The sequence below is a fragment of the Kryptolebias marmoratus genome, linkage group LG2, assembly GCF_001649575.2.
Source record: "Kryptolebias marmoratus isolate JLee-2015 linkage group LG2, ASM164957v2, whole genome shotgun sequence".
Classification (NCBI taxonomy): domain Eukaryota; kingdom Metazoa; phylum Chordata; class Actinopteri; order Cyprinodontiformes; family Rivulidae; genus Kryptolebias; species Kryptolebias marmoratus.
Window position 1 is genome coordinate 35,571,701 of NC_051431.1, and position 10,143 is coordinate 35,581,843.

General features: G+C 39.1%; 1 protein-coding gene across 2 annotated transcripts in view; it reads left to right on the plus strand.

The window, feature by feature from the left end:
• bms1 (BMS1 ribosome biogenesis factor) overlaps window positions 1-10,143 on the plus strand; it is a 52,899-nt gene that overhangs the window by 25,314 nt on the left and 17,442 nt on the right. For both annotated transcript variants that reach the window (XM_037981754.1, XM_037981757.1), the window contains exons 11-16: window positions 1,160-1,261; window positions 4,342-4,493; window positions 4,616-4,697; window positions 7,253-7,332; window positions 8,429-8,608; window positions 8,705-8,893. In XM_037981754.1, coding sequence (XP_037837682.1) covers window positions 1,160-1,261; window positions 4,342-4,493; window positions 4,616-4,697; window positions 7,253-7,332; window positions 8,429-8,608; window positions 8,705-8,893 — 785 coding nt within the window. The remainder of the gene's footprint in view (window positions 1-1,159; window positions 1,262-4,341; window positions 4,494-4,615; window positions 4,698-7,252; window positions 7,333-8,428; window positions 8,609-8,704; window positions 8,894-10,143) is intronic.

A 10,143-nucleotide genomic window follows, 5' to 3' on the forward strand; every position in this document is an offset into this window, starting at 1 on the left:
CGGGCATTGTGAACTGCAGCATTGTCCTGTTGAAAAACCCAATCATTACCACACAGACGAGGGCCCTCAGTCATGAGGGATGCCCGCTGCAACATCTCCACATAGCCAGCTGCTGTTTGACGCCCCTGCACAACCTGAAGCTCCATTGTTCCATCGAAGGAACACACCCCGAATTTTATGGGATGGACTGCAACCCTAGCTTGTTTTTAGGATTATTTTAATTTTATTTTTACCGTAACTCAAACTTTTTGGCGTTAGGGATTTGCGCCAGTCCAAGCAATGCAGGTCGATTTATACCTACGATCTCAGGACTGCTCCAGCTTCCATGGTGTCTCAAGCTCTGTGCTTTGTCTTTTTTTTGATTTTTTTATAAAGGCAACACGCTCTGCTCTTCTGCGCTGTGTGTGACGTCACACTGCCGCGATCATCAGCTACCGTAACAGCTGTTGTTTCGCGCTCACTCGCACTTCCTATTCTCAATTACAATAATAACTGTCTAAACACACTTTTTTTTTCTTATTCATAAAATGCAAAATCGGGGACAGCTTTAGCCGGGGACAGGTTGTTTAAAACGGGGACCGTCCCCGGAAATCGGGGACATCTGGTCACCATATTTTAAGAACAGTTCAGATACGTCATCTGAGCCAGTGATTTTACCAAATAAAAAGATTCAAAGACAGACGCTATCAGTGACATCTAGTGGTCAGCTGTAATTATGGCAACCAAAAACTTTATAAAAAATGAAATGGTGTCAAACATTCAAAGCTGTCACCTGTCTTCTGGTCTTTTGTTGGGACATAAAATCACATACCTAATCAGTCATGTGATTAGAGGTTTGGTACAAGCCTCTACAGTGTTTTGAACAAGTCTGTCTCAATAGAGTAAAGATTTTAGAGTCTCGGTGTCAGATGTCTTGTCTCTGCTATTTCCAACTGTTATTGACTGCAGACAGTGCAGAAAGCCTTTGCCAACTGCTGTTTAAAGTTTATTTAAAGCTATAAAAAATAATTTTGCTGAAGGTGCTTATTAAATATTTCAATAAATAAATCTGTTATGAGAAGGTTTTTGCTTTTGATATTGAAGAGTTGAAACAGTCAAAGCTGTGATTGTTGTGTCTTTTGTCAGATTGCTGCATCTCTCCTTGTTTTTTAATTTGCAGGGGCTCTTAGGTGGAAGGATGGACTACAACAGAAAGCAGCTGAGGCATTTCTACGGCAACAGGAAACTGTTCCAAATCTGAGAAAACTGGTCTATGGTTCAGGTACACAGAGCATCTGGCTTTATTCACACTTGTAGTAAAACTCAGGGACGGAAATTAACTTTAAAGTCAGTCAGTGCTGTTGGGCCGGTAAACTAGAAGATTTACCAGCCCAACAAGAATTTTACCGGGCCTCAGATCAAGTTTTTTGATCATACATGTCACTTTGAAACATTAGATAGTAATCGGGTCGAAAACACACCAAATGCAGGTGGGAGAAGAAGGTAAAGTTCAGATCCCTCCATATGTCTGAGAGACCAAGCTTCCTCATCATTAGTCTTTTCTCCTTTGTAGCATGGTTTTGATGTATCCAGAGTTAGGTGTAGTCACATAAAATAGTCACATAGTAACAATAAAATCACCACCACAGAATAAAGTTCTCTGTACATCCGAGACTAGTAGCTCAAAAATTTGTTTAAATAATTTCAATTTAGACATTGGAGGAGCATAGACATTCAAGAGAGTGACCAAAGCCCCCTGTAGATAACCACGAATCGGAATACACACTCACCGGCCACTTTATTAGGGTTAGGGTTAGGTTTTTTTAAGACGAGTGTAATCTGGAAACATGTTTATGCCTGATGGTGTAGGAACTGTTACCTAAGATTTTGATGATTAAAATAGTCTTAAGTTAAAATCTCTTTATTTGTCTCCCTTGGGAGAAATTAGCCTTTTGACAGAGGGCTTACACTGCACAGACACATTGCACTCATCCATAACATCACAAGGTTAATAAATACATAGATAAATTAAAATCATTAAAACCTTTTTTTTCACTAAAGAGGTTCCAGTGCTAGACCAGGACTGGTGTTAGTACGGCTTCTTAACTGGTTTAGTTTTTCCACATCCAGAGAGCCAACTCAGAGCCCAGTCGTTACGTCACATTAAATGTTTCCTCCTTAACTACATACTTGCCAACATTTGGGAATGTCAATGTGGGACAACATAGCGTGGAATCCCCCTTCACCTCCCCCCAACCATACACATACACACACATTCACATTTAAGTATTACATTATCTGTGTTTAAGTCTGTCTGCCCAAATATATACAGTTGTATATAAAAGGTTTTGCCACACACAGCTTATCTATTCATCAGCTGATCATGTCTTTAAAACATCACTCCCAGAAATACACACAAACATCATAGATTCAACAGGATTTTCCTGAATTCAGATCAATTCATTTGAATTAAACACATATCATAGTTGTTTAAGATCAGGGCTCTCAAGTTCTGATCTTTCTCTCCATCCTCTCAGCTGTTATATTGTAAATACTTATCAGTAAACAACTGGAACTTGTTATTTATTAGTAGCTTTAGCTAACCTGAACATTTCCAGGCCTCTTGAAAAGCTTTCATCTTTCATGCCTACATCTTTATCTTTTGGCCTCTTCAGTTTTCTACCTCTCCATCTTTAGCTCTCTGTCATCAGATGACAACATGACTCACACGAAAACAATCGCGCTTCCGCGCGTGCTCAAGGGGGTGCCACTGTGGACAGTGGAGCAGGTCTCTCTGCGGTGAGATTGACAGCTGTCAGTGCTTGGGGAAGTGGGCGGGGCTTACAGTACGCTGCAGAATGAGTGCTTTCTTACATTTAGCCGCCAAAGTCACTAGATTTGTCGCTTTAAAAAAATGCTAGAGGGATCTGAAAACTTGCTAAATATAGCGTTAAACTGACAAAACGGTTGTGCGCGCGTGTTTTTTTTTTTTGCACGAGAAATACAAAGTGTGGCGTGTGAGGGCCAAATGCGGGACTTTTGGCTGTCCCGCACAGGGTGATGCAGGACAAGGGACGGGGGGGGGGCTAAATGCGGGACTGTCCCGCCCAATGCGTGACGGTTGGCAAGTATGTAACTATTTGATCCTCCCTTTGTTGTATTCTTCATTTCTGTAGAGGCTCACAGTTCAGAGAGACACTTTATCCCCATAGATCACAGGGTTTGTGCTATTTTTCTTGCAAGGACATGCCCGAATTTAGGTGGCATGGCGAACAGTGGTTAGAGCTATCACCTCACAACACAAAGGTCACAAGTTCACAACCCAGTTGTTGCCTTTCTTTTTGGAGTTTGCATGTTTGGATTTTTTTCCAGGTATTCCAGTTTCCACAAACCAGAAACATTCATGTTGAGTTAAATGGCATCTCTAAATTGTCACTAGGTGTGAGTGAGGATGTGAATGATTATCTGTCTTGTTTCTTTCTATGTGGCCCAGTGATAGACTTGCAACCTGTTCAGGGTGTTCCCCGCCCTTCACACAATGACCACTGGCAGCCTTGCCAACTCCTCATTAAGGAAAGTAGCTATTGGCTGTCTGAAAACCCTTTGTCCATGACATGTTGTATGTTGTAGTAGGTGTTACCATATAAAGAAGTAGAGAATGGTAGCTGTTTGAAAAAACGTGTACAAAAAATTACATATTTTACAATAAACAAGCAGAGCTTAGCCTAGCGGCGGAGTTTAGCCAAGCGGCGGAGGCACCGGGGGAAACCCTGTATATGTTCGGAATTTCAAATTAACTTTCTTTTATCTAATTTTTTTTTTCTTGTGGTCACAATTTAAAACTTATTCTGGCTTGGAACTTGCAAAGGTAACCCAAAAAAGAGGCTGAGTTATCCTAGTGCAGTGACTTATTTTAGAGAGAGACAATTTTACATGTACATCCTGCCTTGGGTCTGTCAGGGGGAACTTTGCGCATCCACGATTTATTAGAAGTCTGGAGACCAGTTTTCACAGAGGAGGTGAACATCTCCTGCTCTGACTGCACCACCTGTGAATGCTTTGGGACGGTGGCCCACGGCAGGACGTGCTGCTCATTGAAAAAAGTAAAAGCCATCTATGTTTTCACATCAGTGTCTCCAATAACACAGAGAAAAGCTCATTAGATGCTTTTTTGAAAGGGAGTCACAAGAGAGGGCTAAAAACCTTGCTATATACAGCAACAAAGTTACTAAGCGGGCAACAAGGACAAATCATGAACATGTTTATTATTTAACGGTGCTTCATAGTGAACTGAAGCAATAAATTTAACCTGTATTTCATATTGTAGGTGCCTAGTAACAACCCCTTGTTTTTGTTTTGCAGTTGTGGAAGCAGAGAATTCTGAGGAAGAGGAGGAGGAGCTGGGAGGACTGTTCAAAGTCAGCCTCCCTCAGAAGAGCAAAAAGGTTCAGGCAAATGCACTGGACTGCTCTCATTTCACTCCTGACACCTCTCACAACTGGGATTTGGAAGAGGTAAAGTAGTTTCAATCACCCTGTCCTGTCTGAAACGGCTTGTGTATCTGGGTACATAATGTGTTGCTTATCAGAATGCTTCCTATAAAAACCTACATAAGTTAATTTATCGTCTTTTTCAGATGTTAAACTCAATCAGAGATTGTTTTGTGACGGGGAAGTGGGAGAAGGGCCAAGATGCTGCTATTCTCCTGAAGCAGGATGGTAAGAAGAGAAGCACATTTATTGTAAAAACTTTCTTTGAAAATTATAGGTATAGATTTGTAAAATTAAAAAAGAAGCTACTTTGTACAAGCCCAAATTGGCAAACATAGGGACCAATTAAAATATGGCCGGTGTTTGTACTTTAGTTTCATCACAGACATGTCAGAACCGCTTGGATGGAGAAACCTCTGAATCTCTATAATACAGAGTAACATTTACATAATCTTGTTCTAAAAAAGCTATTATATGTAAAAGGAAGTTGAAGAGACAAAACATGACAAAACAAAAAGTCAAAGTGTAAAAATCTTTGTATTTCTTTTACCTCATATCGCCCTGATTTAGACTTTTAATTAGAGTTAGGAAAAATAGGTTTGTTTATACACAGAGATACAGGCTGAATGCTGACTGCTGAATGGCTTTGCTGCAATTTGCTGAAACTGAAACTGAGTTGGTAAAGTTAAAATATGCAAAACAGAGGCTAAAATATGTAGAACACAGGCTAAAAGCAAAGAAACATTAGCTAAAATCGAGCAGCACAACAATAGCTAGAAGCTAAAACTAGCAGAAGAGTAACTAAAAGCAGCAGAACAGTAGCTAAAATGACAAAGTTAAATATATGTAAGTGCCTGGAAATAAAAATTTCAATTTACATTTGCATATGGAAATAAAAAGACTTGTGGGGAGAAAATAAGAAAATAAAGAGACAAAAAGGCTTGTATAAGAAAAAGGAAAAACAAAGAATGTTTTTATAAACCGTAAATTATGTGCTTAAAAATAAATTTTGTTGGAACTAAACTAAAAAAAATAATAATGTCAAATTAATAAAAAAAACAGAGGGTAAAGTTCTCCTTTTTAAGTTAATTGATGCATTTTAGGCATATGAATACATTTATTTGGCCTTTATTTAAAGTCTGCTTTTATATTTAATTCTGTCAGTTTTGGTCCTCCGTAGACACAAAGCTCTTGGGCTCCTTTGTGTTCTTGGACCCTCTTCAGGTGAACCAGGAGTGGGAGAGCTACTCCTGGTGCTACTCACAGCAGAGAAAGTGCTGCAATCAGAACCACTTTCAGCAGGTTTAAAAAAACTGAGATATTCTTACCTGCTTTGCAGGTTTTTGCAACATATTGTTTTTTTGTGCCCTCTGTCTGCTGGCGGGAGCATTTGTTCACCTGCGTGAGGGCGTACGCTCGTGCCTGTGTGTGTGTCAGTGTCGGAGACGCTGAATATGAACCATTTTTTGGTCTGTCTCCGTCAATGCCAAAAACTTAAATTTGCCTTTTTAGGGTCGAGTGTTGAAGCTGGCTACAGAACACATTTTACTGGACATGAACAATCCCCAAACAGTTTGTGGCTGATGCAAACTTAGCTTCTGTTCACTCATTGGTCATGGGTGTGGTCAGATGCAAGCGTAAAGAGCAAAGAAAACATCGATAGACAATTTTGAAACGGTAGCGAAGCGAGAGATCAGCAATAGAGTCCTCACAAAAAATTTATTCCCTGGAGCAACAACGAGGTCCAGGCTTTTCATGCAATTATTGGGGACTGCAGCATTCAGCGCCAGCTAGATGGGGCAACAATAAATGAAAAAGTTTTTGTTGAGGTTGCAGAACGGATGGCTGGAGCTGGATACAACTGGACATCTCGACAGTGCCGGGAAAAATTGAAAAAGCTCCACAAATGATGCCAAGTTTTGGGAGCGCACACTCATCAAGAACAACTCCTGGCATAGGAAGTCTGGAGGTGTGCTCCCTTCCCCCTCCCCCCAACGCAAGGAGGCGTTCCTCTGCTACCCACCGAACCTGGCCGATGGAAACGCGATGCATTTTTTTATAGAGCCGAGCCAAGCCGGGCCAAGTAGAGTGGGGCTGCTGAAGTAGAGCCAGTGGAAAAGGGGCATTTGTTTCATGTTGCTACATGTAGCTTAACCTATAACTGAATCAGCATTAGCACAGTTGAATTGGCAGAAAATTTAGTTGAATTAGCTTTATCAAAGGTATAGTTTATCTTAGTCTGTTCAGCTGAGGATCTTAAATCATATTTAGTTTAAGTTTATGTTAGCTTTTTATATCTTAGTTTGGTTTTCCTCAGTTGATTTTAGTAAGACTTAGTCTTTTTTTTTATCCTGCCTTTGCTTGCTTAAACTTGTTTTAGTTTTCTTGGCTAAGCTTATTTTATATTTTAGTTTAGCTTATCTTTGCCTGTGTTTTAAATAAATGTAATGTAATAATTTTTTCCAAGCCTTTTGACACCTTTAGTTGGTCTTTTATTGAAATGTCTTACCTCTTAGTTGCCCTTTGGTACCTTTTAGTTTAGTCCATTTTAGCTTGTGTTATTTCTGGTCTGTTGAGCTGAGGTTTTTAAATCCTAATTTAGTTTGTTAGCTTATTATCAGTTTTTTATATCTAAGTTTGGAATTTCAGTCCAAAAAATGTTAAAAAAAACAAACAAAGAAAAAAACAGAGATGAAGCTTTAAATTGAACTGGAATCAAATCTCAGAATATTGACATTTCATAAATGTCATTTAGTGAAACAGTTTTGTTATGTTTTATTTAGAGAAGCTGTATGGGGACTTTGAAGATTTGGAAACAGGAATAGTCCACACAAGTCAAGCAGCGGAGCAGGATGAGGCTGAGGTATGACGTGACACAACAGGAACACAAAGATTGAAGAAGCAATGAGGTTGTTTCACTACACAAAAAGTTTTATTTTGGCCAGTTTAAAGCTATGCTAGTTATAAAAAGTCAGCGTCACAACCACTAAAATTTTGCGTCATGCCATTTCTGTGATTTAAATTCCTTTTAAGGAGATCCCTGAGACAATGTGTCCAGCTAGTTGTCGCTGCCATCTTGAATCCAGTTGAGTTCATAAGTTAACCAATTATAGAATTTCATCAATTGAAAATTTCCTCAATTCATCAAATATTTTGCTAACTTACAGACCGAGTTGACGCTTTATTGTTAATGGCAAAATTTTAAACAAAGATTTTGTTTAGTTTGTGTTGGGGATCACTCTCTGCTACTATCACACCAAATTTGAGCAAAATTTCTGCAAAATTGACTTTTTTTTTAAGTCTGTTGGCTGTGGCAGCCATTTTGAAATGGGATTACTCCGAAAGTTCATCAGTTGTAGATGTTCATTTAAAAATTGCTTTCTGCAACTTTCGACAAGAATCACTCAGAAAGCGCAAACCTCCCCTGAGACCATAGGGTTCTAATAAAATTGTAGGATCTGGATCGTGATCTGGGTCACCACCAGAATTTGAACACCTGATAGTTTTGTGACAGCCCCAACATTTCCTGAAAATTTCATCAAAATCTGTTCATTAGTTTTTAAGTAATCTTGCTAACAGATGGACAGACAGCCTAACCAACCAACACCACTGGAAACAACCTCCTTGGTGGAAGTAATAAAATTTGACAAGTGGTCCATGAGATATTTTGCTAACAGATAGACACACAAACACAGACATTGGCAAAGACATGTTTGACTTTGCTTTTCAGCAGAAAGTATTAAATGTCACCCATACTTTAAAGTAAATAAAACAATTAGGACAGTATTTTCCTCCTTCCTCAGCTCTTGCAAACAATTGTTGACCAGAACATGTAAAGATTTTCAAACAGATCACCGGTTTGTGAACTAATTTGACAAAAACATGTTCCTGCCAACGAAATGATGCTTTTTAGTTGGTCCTGTTAAACCATTTCCCTCATGCCCCCCTGTGATCGGCAGAATGATGAAGAGAACAACGAACTCAAAGACGTGCAGGTGAAGATGGATGACGAAGAGGTTCAGAAGAACAAGCGTCTGGAGAAGAAACGCAGGCTAAAGGAGCAATTTGACACAGAATACGATGATGGCGATGCCACTTACTTCGATGACTTGAAAGAAGAGATGCAGAAGCAGGCCGAGGTAGATTACTTTACAATTTGCTCAAACGGTCAATGCCTTATGGAACAGATATTCTTAATTACAGAAACAATTTTTTTGTTTTGCTTTTGTCCCCAGTTAAACAAAGCCGAGTTTGAAGATATGCATGATGATACTAGGGTGCAGTATGAAGGCTTCCGGCCAGGAATGTACATCAGAGTAGAAATCTCTTCTCTGCCTTGTGAATTTGTTACAAACTTTGACCCACATTACCCCATCATCCTTGGAGGCCTGGGCTCCAGTGAAGGCAACATAGGATATCTTCAGGTATGCATAAGAAAACATAAGTGTTTCCATTTGTACTACTTTATAAAAATAAAGCGCAAATTATAAAATTAGTTAAAAAAAAAAAAAAAAATATATATATATATATATATATATTTATATAAATCCCTTCTCACCCTCCGCGGGTGGTCTTGTTTCATCCTCTGAGCTCGGGTCCTCTACCAGAGGCCTGGGAGCTTGAGGGTTCTGCGCAGTATCTTGGCTGTGCCTAGAACTGCACATTTCTGCACTGAGATGTCTGATGTTGTTCCTGGGATCTGTTGTAGCCACTGCTCCAGTTTGGGGGTGACTGCCCCTAGGGCCCCGATGACCACAGGCACCACTGTGGTCTTTACCTTCCAGGCCTTTTCCAGTTCCTCTCTGAGGCCCTGGTATTTCTCCATATATATATATATATATATATATATGTTTTACACAGGACAGAATTTAAAAAAAAAATCTGATTCTTAGCTGTTTTAAAATTAAGGGAATAACACTTCAGGTTTTTTTGTTTGTTTGTTTGTTTGTTAACAACAAAAAAAAGAAATCAAAATGAGAAGAGAGGTCTGTGGAAGAACTAAGTTCACCCTCAAACCTTTTTTAGCAGCAACTCTGTGGTTGTTTTTATCTGACATTATTAGTCTCAGTTGTAGAGGACTTTTAACCCTTTTTGTGCTGAATTTTTAGGTTAAATCTAAAACTCTTGTAGGACTTAAAACTTGTGAACCTGTGGTTGACTGTATTTTTTTTATTGATTAGATTATTGTGTTGAAGCTTCTACAAATAATTCATGTGGTGAAGTAAAAGAAGATTTAATTGTCTGAATTGTTTTTAATTTGGTTCCTTGCTGTAGCAGGCTAATAATTGGACTAAAACATTTTAAAGGCTAATGCATGGTAAATAAAATTAGTTTGTGATTCAACACCCTGTTAAAGAATAGAATGAAAAAAACATACTGCTTTTCTATGTAATAATATTTTTTTTCTTTAAAAAAAAAGACATGGGGACTTCCGGGTGAGCAAGCAAGATGGCGACAGCTTAACCAGGTGGCTCCCCGACAATTTTTTAAAAAAAGCAGAAATTACCTACAAATGCGGGATGTAAAATAAACATAAAAGTGAGCCGGAATGCCCAAATCCAAATCAAGGAGCACTTTGGTGTCCCGAAAATCAACGGTAAGAGAAGAAACGGACGAAGAAGGTATGGCTAACCTCTCGGACTCGGAAGCTTCATTAGCGGCTAACGACTCAGCT